General features: G+C 31.5%; 3 protein-coding genes across 4 annotated transcripts in view; all 3 read left to right on the forward strand.

Moving 5' to 3' along the window:
• Nucleotides 1-1,949: 1,949 nt before the first annotated feature.
• Nucleotides 1,950-6,199, forward strand: LOC108783413 (UMP-CMP kinase). Of its 2 annotated transcripts, XM_018551974.1 has the most exons (3): nt 1,950-2,321; nt 4,248-4,522; nt 5,928-6,199. In XM_018551974.1, coding segments are annotated over exons 1-3 (648 nt in total). In that variant the 3' UTR covers nt 5,929-6,199. The 2 variants fall into 2 exon arrangements, with proteins under 2 accessions (XP_018407476.1, XP_018407474.1); XM_018551972.1 differs by lacking the exon at nt 5,928-6,199 and having other exon boundaries at nt 4,248-4,850.
• On the forward strand, nt 6,191-8,164 carry LOC108783414 (zinc finger matrin-type protein 2). Its single transcript, XM_018551975.1, has 5 exons — nt 6,191-6,211; nt 6,484-6,704; nt 7,242-7,315; nt 7,393-7,538; nt 7,846-8,164. The coding sequence occupies exons 1-5, from the start codon at nt 6,203-6,205 to the stop codon at nt 7,987-7,989; spliced, it is 594 nt and encodes a 197-aa protein (XP_018407477.1). The 5' UTR covers nt 6,191-6,202; the 3' UTR covers nt 7,990-8,164.
• A 981-nt stretch (nt 8,165-9,145) lies between these two features.
• The window catches only part of LOC108783394 (uncharacterized), a 36,065-nt gene continuing 31,072 nt past the window's right edge, over nt 9,146-14,138 (forward strand). Inside the window, exons 1-2 of the mRNA XM_018551949.1 lie at nt 9,146-9,414; nt 11,101-11,134. Coding sequence (XP_018407451.1) covers nt 9,146-9,414; nt 11,101-11,134 — 303 coding nt within the window. The remainder of the gene's footprint in view (nt 9,415-11,100; nt 11,135-14,138) is intronic.

Below are 14,138 nucleotides of genomic sequence, written 5' to 3' on the forward strand. Positions count from 1 at the left end.
AGTCTTCTTGAACTACATATCCCTGGATCTACAATAGAGTTTTAAGCATAGAGATAATGGTTTTAAGCCGTAAAAAAATGTACGAATCATAATCGATTATTTTCCTCGAATTCGACTGTAATTGGTTAATTTCTTATGGCTTAAGACTTAAAACACCTATTGTAGATCCGTGGTAACGGCCAATCAGATTTGCACACTTTAACTCGTTGCAACCATGGACTTATAATATATGGACCGAGCGTCCCCGTCACGTGCCTATAGAATAGATAAGGAAACCGTGATGTCATTCAGAAATCAATTTCTTAAATTGTACTTAACATTCGCTCAAACAATAATGATAAATGATGCATCATGCGTAAAATGGAATACATCCTACTTGAAGATCGGATCTAATTGTAAAGTTAATTTTTGACGATTTTCGATTTACTACACCTTTTTGTACTACACTTACTACTCCCACTATACTCGAGCTTTGTCCGTTTTCGCAATGTATAAATCATGAAGGAAGATATAAGGAGACTCCACTCGGTCTCGCTAGAGGCCTAGAAAACAGAGATGCGACATTGCGTCGGTTGAGTTAGGTAACCACCGCCATTTTAATTCAATATAAGTGCTCTTGACCAATAAGCTGATGACAGTTGATGCAAAAGGTAGAGAGATTAGATTAGGTTAGGTTAAGTCCGATATTAAATATTCACACAAATAAGAATACTTACACCATAATAATAGTTTTTTATTGCACTTTGACACTGTATTGTCTAAATTTTTCTCTCTATATATATGTACATACGTTATAAAACTATATCTATTAGATGCAATAGTGAATTAAAATGGCTCTCTGATCACGTGATTTAGACAGCCAATCAAGCCATACCCTTCAATGACGCATCTCTGTTTTCTAGGTCTCTAGGTCTCGCCAGTCTACAAGACATGGACCCATTTTAGGTTTCGAGTTCAGTTTCCGATTCTCAACACTCGCAGCGCTCGTGAATTTAGTAGTGCTGCGCCCAATGAGTGCGAGTAAGAGAAATGATCATTTCTCTTACTCGCACTCATCAGAATCGGAAGCTGAACTCGAAACCTAAAATGGGTCCACTTTTATTTTACGGAGTGGAGTCTCCTTATATCTTACTTCCTGGTATAAATATATTGAATTACAAAATTGCTACTTTCCCCAAATGAAAATAATAATAAAGATGTTTTCCCCAAATGATTTCCGATTGATTCCATTCGTAAAATTCATTAAATAAAATCGCTGTCTGCTAACTTGTCGCATGAGAAAATTTGTTAATAACAAGAAAAATACTATTATCCAAATGTTTAAATGCTTTTCCCAAATTTCCCCAAACGATTCCCAAATTATATACACATAAATAAATCAAAAATATTCAGTTTGTCTGTTATCTTGTCAGTGGTGACCTAAAATCCTAAAATTCAGCCAGTGGAATACAGATTTTGGTTAGGATCGACAATCTTATTGGTTGATTTTGGAATTTTAAGGTTATGATTTGAGCATAATTTCCGGTTCACTGTGCTCTCTTAAGCGGGGAGCACACACTTTTGCATAACGCATAATACATATACATAAAGAATTTGATTGGTCCATTGACTCATGCATAAGAAAATGGGCCAATAAAATTCCTTATGCACATGCTTTATGCGTTATGCAAAAGTGTGTGTTGGGGCTCTTAAGCGGGGAGCACAGACTTTAGCATAACGCATAAAGCATGTGCATAAGGAATTTTATTGGTTCATTTTCTTATGCATGAGTCAATGGACCAATCAAATTCTTTATGTATGTTGTTTATGCGTTATGCAAAAGTCTGTGCTCCCCGCTTTAATCTTAGCGCCTTTTAAAAATGGCGCCAGTATAACTGCCGCGTGTAATGTACTGAAGACTGATCGATGTGTGCGTTGGTATATACATATATAGCGACGATTTTCTGTACATGTCACGGACACTCGTGGCTGGTGCGCGACGTTGTATCCGCACTATGTCCGCTGTCACGACTCAAAAGCCGGAGGTGGTGTTTATCTTAGGCGGTCCGGGTGCCGGCAAAGGTACGCTCTGCCGCTACATTGTTAAGCATTATGATTATGTTCATCTGTCTGCCGGTGATCTGTTGCGTGAGGAACGTGCCAAACTCTGTTCGGAATATGGTGAGCTCATCGAAACACATATCAGAAACGGTACGATCGTCCCTGTGGAGATCACCTGTAGCCTCATCGATCGTGCCATGCAGACTTCCAAGAATCCGCATCACCGATTTCTCATCGACGGTTTCCCCAGAAATCAAGATAATCTTGACGGTTGGAATAAGGTATCGCCTTATTCGATACATAATACGCATTATTGTCTCTTATACTTATTATTTATCAAAAATTAAAGAAGAATAAAGCGATTATACATTCTATATATCATGCATGAAATGCGACACACTCTTGGATATGTCTGTTGAATGTCCATGTTGTATTAGTTGAATCTGAGATTACCAATAAATTATTATTAGGATTTGTCTCTTACATTAACAACAAGATACATTGATTCTAGTATGTGCAGCTTATGTTTAGAATAGTTTAATTTTTCATTAAATTATCTTTTTGTGTTGTCTTAATTCAATAGGTTTATTATTTAAAACCTTCAGTAATATCACATTGAGATAGAGTTGATAATTAATATAATTAAATATAAACTTTGAGAGAAAAGGACACTAGGAGTCAAGCGCAGGTAACTTTACGCAAATGCTAATATATACCAAATAAAACTTTTTTATTATAATAATTGTGCTTACATGTTTTGGTTCATTTTTTAACCCTTTTCAGAGACAATAAAATAACATAAATAAAAATAAAAAAGGATCATGATATGTGTAATCACAGTGAGCTCCCTCACAACCAAGAAATCAAATCTGATGTTAATTCCATCTAACAATACATATCATATAAAGGGAAATGAAAAAAATAAATAAAGAAAAAAGAGAAAAGAAATGAATGGTATGCCAAAACTAAGAAAAACTAGATTCATTTCAAGAATAGATTTTTTTAAATTGCAAATATTGTATTGGGGGAATGAGGAGGCTCACTATGTTCACAGTGAGCCTCCTCACTCCCGGTATACTATTTGCAATTTTAATCAGGAGACGCGGTAGTGTCTCTGGCCATGTTCAAAAACTGAGAGACACTACAATTAAATCTATTCTCGAAATTAATCTAGATTTTCTTATTGGCAGTTTCTGCATACCATTCATTTCTTTTCTCTTTCTTTTTTATTTAATTTTTCATTTCTTTTTTGTAATATGTACTGTTAGATGGAATTAACATCAGATTTGATTTCATAGTTATGGGGGAGCTCAGTGTGATTAAAACATCTCTTGATTCTTTTTTATTTTATTTTTATTTATGTAATTTCGTTATCTCTCAGGTAGAAGAAAGCTCAACAATGAGTCTTTAGTTTACATTTGCCTGTTAAGTCTAACAACAGTAATTGGGACAATAACTGGAAAATATATTAAAAATTTATGTATAAATTATTATTTATAAAAAAAGGTTCATGGCTGAAAACTTCGATACTTGATAATTCAAGTATCGAAGTTTTCAACCATGAACCTTTTTTTATTTAATTGATAATTAAATTAAGAATATATAAATTAAATATATAAATACAGGACTCTTAGTATTCAAAATATACCTAAATAGGTAAAAGACAAGCATCTACATATAATATATCTCCGAAAATGAACTCACCTCTGGGTCCCTCAATTGTAGTCAAAGTCAGAAACATGTCATGTCATGATTTATGTATTATCCAACGCATTGCATAATTTTATTAATGTTTAATTTTTGTGTTAATTTTTTTTATGTCAAATATTAACGTTGATTCAATTTTTAATTTTAGTTTAACTCTTATTAGCCTTTTACCTATTTATTAAGAATATATTAATATATATGCACGCACGTACATACACAGTTGTATATATTATGTTACTATATATTTTAATAGCAAAAATTTTTGCATAATGCATAGTACCTAGTGCATAAGAAAATCAACCAATCAAAGATTCTCGTGTCCATGAAATGGAAGGAAACAATTTTAACTGATTGATTCGCTTATGCGCTATACATACGTTATGTATTATGCAAAAATCTATGCTGTGACCTTAAAATTATATATGCTTTCTGATAATCGATTGTAGGAAGTAGACTTTATATATTATAGTTATTTCATGTATGGTATATGTTGATGACAGGTAATGGCTGAAAAAGTTATCCTGAAAGGCGTAATATTCTGTGAGTGCAGTGAAGAAGTTTGTACTCAGCGCTGCTTGAACCGTGGTGCCAGTGGAAGCGGGCGTAGCGACGATAATGAGCAGTCTTTGGTCTTGCGTCATCAAACTTACCTGAAAAACACTTTACCAATCATAGAAATGTATGAACAGCAAGGTTTAGTTTATAAAGTTAATTCTATGAAATCACCGGAAGAGGTTTTTCAGGATGTTGCAGAATTCTTTCCTAAGATAGGATGGTAATATAATAGAATGGTTTTAATAATTCTTTTTTTAACAAGTCAAATATTTTTGGCGCAATAATTTACTTCTATTTTGTAGTGTAGACACTTTTATATGGGATAGCAGTTATATTTTAGTCTTTTTTTAATTTATGGAATGGTACAGGTTTTTACCTAATTTTATTACTGGTGTCAGTATTTTACCTCAATTTTTGCAATACGTTGCAGCTTGTATACTGCTAAAAACATTTCTTCACAAATGTACAATAGTACAATGCGAATGGATAATGATGTCACAATTGGAATTCGAAATCTATAAATAATCTACCAAAATTGGTAATAGTGATCAGCAGTGAAAATTCTTTGAACTAATCTTGTACACATAGCGTATGTGTTAGAATACGTAGCTTATATATTTATGAATAAATATTTAAGCAGTATGTTATTATTGTATCGATTGAAAATTGTCAAAAAAATTTAATAATCGTTAAAAAAAATCGCATATTAATGCGTGAAATGATAAAAAAGAAAAATATATATGTATTTTACTTATTTTTAAAAATACATTCTTAAAAAGTTAATATGTTTCGAGGTATTTTATTTCAAAGTCCCCCCCTTGCTATTTTTTCTTCAAATATATGTATGTAATACCATGTATATTTATAATGTTATAATATTTCAAGAGTAAATATAAAACGATATTTCCATAAATTTTTGCATTGTATCTGAAAACTTCTTAATTATCCAACATCAGAAAGAGAAAGAGATTGATTAATTGATTGATTAATTAATTAATTGATTGATTGATCCTTATTAGCTTCAATAGCTACAATGTGTGATTCAATCTAACATAATGCCTATTTATTAGTTATCCAACATACGTCTACAATGCACTATTCTTCTCCACTCCTCATGTATGGCACTAACGCTCTCTTCAAGTTTTTTAATCTTTTTTTCTTTTCTTATTTTATTCGGTAAATTGTTAACAACATTCTCTGTTTCTCTCTAGGTTTACATCTTTTAATACGTATGTTTCCCTCTGATCTTGTTTGTACTCCTTTTTCTTGCCTGTTCTATCTCATTTTTTAAATAACCCTGACAATCTCCATTTACTATTTTATGTATCAAAATACAAACATTGTATTAAATTCTATCTTTAATTGACATAAATTGCAATGCCTCAAGCATGTCTTCAATTCTTGTTCTATAATTGCATCATAATATAATTATCATTCCCTTATTTTGTAATTTCTGTAAATACTGTACATTATAATCGTTTAAATTGAGTAATATAGACGAACAGTATTCAACAACGGCGCAATTATCGTTTTGTATACAATGCACTCCATATATGGTGTTAGATTCATACTAATTCAATTATTCGACGAAATGCCCCTAATTTCGATCCTATCTTTCTTCCCAGATATTTGATCTTTGTCTGCTAACGGATAATCATGGACATAGGGAAGATTCGTACCAAAAAATTGTGGACATTACCGACGCGATCGTGGTCATTAGCTACATAGTTCAACGTTCACGTTTTGTGGACATAGAGGCGCTTCAAAAAAAAGTTACAGCTAAATCCCGGGCATGGCCGCTCTCAAGTCTCAGGTGTTTCTCTGATAGGGGTTATATCAATATATTTTTGTTAACTTCGTATATTTATCTTATTATCGTGAAAAGAAAATTAATGCAAACATGTCTATGGTATTTATAATTTTATGTTGCATAATTGTAAATAACGTTAAATTTTAGTTATATAATACTCAGTCTATTTACATTTTAATTCTTAATGTCCACGTTTTATTTTAAACTCCACAATTTTTATTATTGATGTATTTATACAATTTTTTTTAATATTTTTAAAATGAATTATTACAAATTTAATAGTAATAAGGATTTATTAAGAAATATATGCAACACTGTTACTAGTGTTTATGTATGTTATCTTATCTCTTAATATTTAATTTGTTTTATAGCGACCTGATGATCATCGAAGAAAATGGAATCGAGAAGAGTATGAAAGAATTGCACTTCAAAGACTTCAAGATGAGATTGCAGAGGAAGAATTGGGAATTCCCAAGCAACCAGCAGTTAAAAGAGAATTGCTGAAGCAAAGAGATTATAAGGTTGATCTCGAATCGAAATTAGGAAAAAGTGTTGTTATCAATAAAAATACACCATCATCACAAACTGGAGGGTAAACTTCAACTCGAAATTACCTTTTAAAAAATATTAAATTTACAATAATTTTGTATTATTATGTACACTTTGAATCTTTTGAATAGAACCTATCATTTTTCATTGTACATTTTTATAGCTTACCTCAAGAGTTGATTTTTCAAAACATTATAGTAAAATTTCTTTTTATTAAGAACTTTTCAGATTATATATATAAGTTACAGATTGAAAGTAACAATATCACTTGCATTAACATTTTCTAAAAAGTTTGATCAATGGTTAAAACAAGTTGTTCAGAATCATAACCTTTATAATATTATTATTTGTCAAGATCAAGGCAATTTGAGATTTTTCTTTTTACTGAAATATGAATATACATATATTGAACAATGTATAGTTTTATTATATACTATTTAATTATTTATATGCTGTCTATTAAAGTTGAATATACGTATACAATGTTGCATATTTTATATCTTTATAATATATTTAATTTTGTGTACAAAATTTTTAATTGATGGTAATTATAACATTGTTTTCATATTTTTGTCTATAGATATTACTGCAATGTTTGCGACTGTGTTGTCAAGGATTCAATTAATTTCTTGGACCATATCAATGGGACAAAACGTAAACTTAAATAGTTCAGAAATTATAACACAGAATTTAAAATATTATTTTAATTATAATTTATAATTTTCAATTAGATCAACGTAATCTTGGTATGTCTATGAAGATAGAGCGATCTACCTTGGACCAAGTTAAGGCAAGATTTGCACAAAACAAAAAGAAGCTCGAGGAAAAAAAGAAAGATTATGATTTAGAACAAAGAGTGAAGGAACTAAAGGAAGAGGTTTGTCTCTTTATTTAAGATTGTTAGCTAAGATATATTAGTTGAAGATGACTCCAAAGTGAGTCAAAACGTTTTTAATAATTTTTTTTATGTGAGAATAAAGGATTAAGGTAAATAAATCTACTTTGATTATTTGCATACCAATAACAACGCTGCACTCTCATTCGCCGTTAATTACTAAACTCATCTTTTGAATCTGGAGAGTCTGTTAGAAGATTACGTTTAAATTTGGTTCTTTTAAGTTATTGTTCTTTAAGCATTCTTTTTTATTTTGTACTTTTTTTTACAAGATTATTTCTATTTTTAGGAAGAAAAAATTAAAGAATATAGAAAGGAGAAGCGAAAGGAGAAGAAGAGGAAGATTGAAGAACTGTCCGAAGATGACGCAGGACCTTCCGACGAAATGGCCACGATTATGGGATTCTCTGACTTCGGTTCGAAAAAAAAGTGACAAATTGCAGTTGTCGAACGTTTGTGAACTTAAATTACTTGAAAAAGAAAATATCCCTTAAAAAAGATCGTGACCAAATCATACAAATGTATAATTCGAGGACAAATGAAAACAAATAAGTGATAAGTAGTTTTAATTCTAAATATAATTAGAATTTAAGGAGGTGATTTATAAATGCGCGTTACAATGATTTTTTATTTTTTCATCATGTTACTGGAGTTTTGTATTTATTTAAGATAAGAAAGAAAACTATCAAATTACAAATCTGATTCATGTAACTGTTACAAATAATATGACTGATATTCTTGTAAATATTTAAGTAATTAAATATTTCAACTAAGTAATTTAAGATTAATTAAAATTAATTATTTGACTACAGATTAAATTGGGTAATATATTTTGGAACAACTTTATATCTGTCAATTTTATATTTTTTACTGTAGAAATGCAGAACGTTACATTTAATGTTGAAAAAATATGCAGTGTGGAAATAAAATTTATGAATTATAGTATAAATAAAAAATTTAACATCGATATATTTTCCTTAATTATAAACACCGATGAAAATAAGCCATTTACGATCAAGCTGGATATTGAATGCTTCTATTTTCGTGTGAATTTATATATTACGATGTAGATCCCTAAATGCTTAATATCCAGCTTGACCGAAAATGGCTTATTGTCATCGGTGTTTGAAATTTCATGGTCTAAATAAAAATTTGTTTGTTTCCTTAATTATCTTATCTAAATCGTATTACATTATTTTAATGTTATAGAAAACTGTTGACAGATTTTTTGTTTTAATTTATTTTATGATAAAAACAATTATATCGTCAGTAAATATAAAAATATAATTAAGAGTTTCATGTGAGCAACAAATTCTGTGTGCATGAAAATTTTAATCGTCAATCTTTCTTTTCCCGAATGATTTACCAATAACGCAATACGTTAAAAATCGGGCGAGAGAAAGAGAGAGAGAGAGAGAGAGAGAGAGAGAGAGAGAGAGAGAGCTCGAATCGCGGAATAAGATCGCTGCTGGCTTGGCGCGAGTTTTTCTGCTTAGTAGTGGAACAAGCAGCAACAGATTGTTTGTCCGTCTTTGTCTGTCTAACGGACTGATAATGATGGACATAGGGAAGATTCGAACCAAAAAATCATGGACATTACCGACGCGATCGTTGACATTACCGACGCGATCGTGGACATTGGCTACATAGTTGAACGTTCACGTTTTGTGATAGAGGCGCTTCGAAATAAAGTAACAGCTAAATCTATGGCCGCTCTCAAGCTTTCCTCTGCTCCGTTAACTCTCGTCTCCCACTTTGCGAAGGATCACAAGAGATATTCTACAGCGAGGTCCAAGCTGGGGCTGGGAGGATATTCCGGGGGCCAGAGCGAGGACGGTGCGGCGCAGTGCCGGTCAATGTACAGCCAACATAACTCTCTCACGCGGTGTTCTCTCTCACAGAGTTAAGCAAGCCGTCAGCCCGTTATTCGAAAGTCCCCGGAAGTCGCGCGCGGTTGCGCGTGTCGGAGTCGCGCATAGTGCCTCAGTAGGTTGGCTCGCGTGAATACGTGTGAAGTGACGTGACGTGACGTACGTGCGAACGGTGTGAACCGTCGCGCACGTGCCACCGGAGGTGTCGTATATACAACCGATCGCTCTTTAATTTCGCGCCCGACATCTCGTTTTTTCCGTAAATCTGATATCTAATACAACGTCCTTAGAAGAGACGAACAGAATCAGTGACAAGTTTTTTCTTTTTTAGTGTTTAGCGAAGATATTTTTGGAGAAAAGCAGAAATGATTGCGAAGCGAAGTATGCCTCAGTGAAGATAGATACGTTCTGATAAAAAAATCGAATTTCTTGGAAAAGAAAAAGAACGATTTTATTCTGAGGAGTAAGAGAAAGGCTCATTATAATATCTGAGAAAAAAAGTTCGAATTTCATTCATACCTTCTTTGAGAGTCGATTTCCCAGAAAAACAATTCCTAAAGAATGTTCTTTCTGCAAATGAAAAAAATATAATTGATTGAAGTAAATTACAATGTCTGGAATAATTACCTTTTCGTGAAAAGTTTGAAATAATCACTTAAAAAAAAGAAGGAATCAAGTGTACTTGTATAAAACTATCAGGTAAACTTGTATAAAAAAGAAGAAAGTGAAACTTTCAAATAAAACAATTTTATGTGCGCGTTGTGTATTAAAATTAAATATTCTCTCTTTTTGTTTAGTAAACGAGAATAGATCAAAATCGGTAAAAATTTTATCGGGCGTATTTTAAATAACAAAAACCTTTTTGCTCAGTAAGATTCAACTCGATTCGATTGGATTGAGAGCTTTATATTTCCTAATTAAAATTTTTTATCGTGTGTGAGTAGTATTCACGAAGAAGAAAACTATTGTCTTTAGGTTGAAAGGCATAGATAGAAATATGCTTCATCCAATTCGTATAAATAAACAAAAATGCATTCAGATTGAAAAGAATTCATTTTAACATTCGCGAATGCGTTTTTTTCACAAATTTGGTTCTATTTCAATTTATTCTCGTTTACTGAGTTATGAGCTTCATTAAATTTCTTAAATTTCTTCTAGATCAAATTTGAAATAATTATCTTCATTTCCTAGATAATAATCAACAAATACATTTTTACTAATTACTGACTAATTGCAAACATTTTTTTTACATCTTTTTATAAAACAAGGTTTTAACATTATACGTAATTAATAAAAACATTAATTACCGTTAATTATTATTATTGTGAATAAATTCAAACAGTCCGAAGAAAGAAACATGAACTGATACGTCACCCTCATGTATTTGGATTTTACTACTACTACTACTACATCATCTATGAAGAATCTCTCTTGTTTGTCTAATTATAATCAATTATATTAATCAGTCCCAGTTAATATACGCTCACGAAAATGCGACACACAGCCACAGCGAATCTGTCGGACTTGATACAGAACTCAATAGATTGATGGACGTCAATAGAGATTTTATGAGCGTCTCGATCACGGTTCGTGGCCATCGAAGCGCGGCATTCGTTTTGGCTTGAAGAATAAGACGTTAAGAAATTAAGGCGATAATGTCGCGAATTCTGCAGCCGATCGAGGAATCCAACCCCGGCAAGTCATCAGGTAAGTCCTCATTCACTGACGGTCGAAATGATTTTTCAATTAATTTCAATAATCAAAATGACAATAAATAACATGAGCCTATTTGCTGCGGTTTGTGGTAAATATTTGATTGATAAAACATAGTGTGACACTGAAGGGTTAGCAATAATTCTTCTGGGAGAATTTCCTTAATTGAAAAAATGTACCGTATATAAGTGAAGTGAAGGTTTTTAAACGTTTTAAAGTTAATTTTAACTTATAAGTAAATTTTAAGATTACTTTAAAAAACAGTTTAAAGTGCTTAAATGTATTCTTCATATTTCTTATCTTTTTTCTTCAATTTTCTTTATAGCAAGTTTTAAGATTTTTCTCTAAGATGTGTAAATTTTCTCAAGAGCTATATCTTTTAAAAAATTCAGTATCTTTTAATAAAGCAAAGGGGGGTAAAATAAAGTAGAAATTATTAATTCTTTTATAGTTCTCTTATTAATTCTCTTATTAAAAAGAAAATCGATTAAGTTTCTTTCTAAAATGCAAAAAGACATTATTAGTCCAGTAGTCCTTAAAATCAGATTTACTCATAAAACTTGTTTACTCATTAAAAAAAACTAAAATATCGACAAAATTAATACTGATAAAAATACATTTTGAATTTCTTAGAAAATTTAAAAATATTTTTTTCTTTTCTTTCGCGAAATGTGATTTTAATGTTTAGTATAGTTCTTTTTATTTTTCAAATATATCTATAAGCAGGGTTGTGTCGTAGATTTTAAGATTACGTCTACACGGATTATTTACGTGAAATCTACGTGATGATTACATAGTCTTTTTACTATGTAAACTATGTAAACTGTAAAAATCTATAGTGTACATAATACAAACTATAGATTCTTTAGGAAACGTTTGTAAATTATTAATCAAGATTTTTTTATAAGGATTAAATTAAGGAAAGTATAACTCTTATTACTCTTTATTATATATTTTACACACACATATATATATATATATATTATATATACACAATATTTTACACATATATATACAATATGTAATATACAGTTCTATTTTGTAGACATACATTGCAGATTATTATAATATCAATTTCTGAGATCCGGGTAACTTTAAATTGCTACAACTTCATTGAAAATCAATGCTATTTATTAAATTTTTTTCTCACATGAAAAAACCTAACCTATCAATTTATTGTCTGCATAGTATACTCATTGTCTACATAGGTGATACTTTATACAATAGTTTACATTGTCTACACGTGGACGTAGAATATTATAATTTACGCGTAGATGCACAACCCTGCCTGTAAGATTTACAAAATCTTCTGATAAAGCACATAATAAGTTTTCTTATTCTAATTCTACAACAACAGCCGCGCTTTCCCTTTTCTTTTCCACGGAAGTGAAAAGGATCGGACACGCACCATGTTGTTATCTGTTACACGGTGCTTGCCCACGGCTCTTATTTTCAACTCTTGTTTTCGAAACAGCCCGCAATCACTCATGCGTAATTGAATGGATCACCTAAGTGGATCCGACGAAACGGTTGGTTAGAATGGTGTTTTTTTTTCTATAAAAAAACAAAACATTTAGTTTTTTTGTTTAATACATATTTTTAATGTTTAAGGCCCGTATTTATAGTTTTGCTTCTGCTGAGAAACTCAACTGAAACTAATTTTGAGTCGTGGAACAGTTCAATAGACGAAAATCTTGAGAATTGATTCACTTCATATTTGTAATTATGACTCAAGTGAGACATGTGTCATATTGAAGTGTCAGTAACTTGATTTCGGAAAGATTACCTTCAAACAGGTGAAAAATATAGCTTTAATCTTGTATCTCAAAACAAGTTTCACATGAGTAATCATTCCGCGTCTCAAATGAAAGTTTCAATTGATTTCTAATCAAGATATGACTATTTTGAATCGTTCGTGTTTCAAGATATAAGATTCCATTCTGAGCAGGGATGGGTACGCATACTAATGTACATTTTATGCCTGAATATTATGCGCCAAAAACCTCGAATATTCTGCGCAGAGGCTAGAGATTTTCTGCTGCATAAAATAAATAAAATTCTCTATTGTTATATCATTTTACGAAATGATACTGGAGCTCTATTCTTGAAAAGAAACATATTTGAAAAACTAGGAAAATACAGTATATGTAATGTATACTGTAGTATTTCTCTAGACTTTCGTATGTTTCTTTTCAAGAATAGATCCCCTGGCCACAGTATATCTAGTAGCGCAACTCCCTGGCTGCGTTCCGTTTATCACTGCAAGTACTGAAAATCTATACTATACGTAACGCGAACTATAAATTTTCAGTATTTAGCAGTGAATAACGCAGCCCCTGTCGGCACCTTTGATGTTAGTGAAGCCTAAAATGGAGTGCGCATGCGCGAAACGGGTATGTGTTTACATACGCCACTGTATATGCTGTGCTGCGTTCAGCAGAAAATGCAGCTTTGCAACTGTTGTAAAATTCTTGACAATGATTAGCTATACCGCTTATACATTTAGATTCAGTGAGCAAGTAAGGGCAAGACCGACCATATTAAAGAATTTTACAATAGTTCAAAGCTGTTTTTTCTGTTGGGATGCAGCCAATTTTTAATGAATCTCTATTTAAACAAAGCTATTAAAGAAACTAGAAAATAAGGGTACTTGTAAGTACATTGTACAAAATTTGGTAAATATATAGGAGACCCCGCTCATCTCAAATTTTGATAAAAATATACTCAATTGATTTTGCACGAAATGAAGGAATCTGGCAGAAAAAAAGTGTCGCTCTGTCCGGTAAACCGAGATATTCAGTGTTAAAATTGACGACTAGTCAGGTTAGGAAATTCTGTCGATTTCTTAGATGGATAGATTTACTCACGTCTGCCTAGCTATTAGCTAGCCCCTCCACTTAACCATAATCTTAATTAAAAAATTTGTATAATAATGCGCTATCCATATTCGCAAACAAAAATTTTTGCGCTAATTCCGTTTAGCTGAAAAAAAAAAAAA

Source organism: Cyphomyrmex costatus, unplaced genomic scaffold (genome assembly GCF_001594065.2).
Source record: "Cyphomyrmex costatus isolate MS0001 unplaced genomic scaffold, Ccosl1.0 scaffold15, whole genome shotgun sequence".
NCBI lineage: Eukaryota > Metazoa > Arthropoda > Insecta > Hymenoptera > Formicidae > Cyphomyrmex > Cyphomyrmex costatus.

Coding starts and splice junctions, on each gene's coding strand:
- LOC108783413 (XM_018551972.1), top strand. CDS start 1,950: ATGTCACGGACACTCGTGGCTGGTGCGCGACGTTGTATCCGCACTATG. Junction 2,322..4,247: donor ATCTTGACGGTTGGAATAAG/GTATCGCCTTAT, acceptor TGTTGATGACAG/GTAATGGCTGAAAAAGTTAT.
- LOC108783414 (XM_018551975.1), top strand. Junction 7,316..7,392: donor CCATATCAATGGGACAAAAC/GTAAACTTAAAT, acceptor ATTTTCAATTAG/ATCAACGTAATCTTGGTATG. Junction 7,539..7,845: donor TGAAGGAACTAAAGGAAGAG/GTTTGTCTCTTT, acceptor TTCTATTTTTAG/GAAGAAAAAATTAAAGAATA.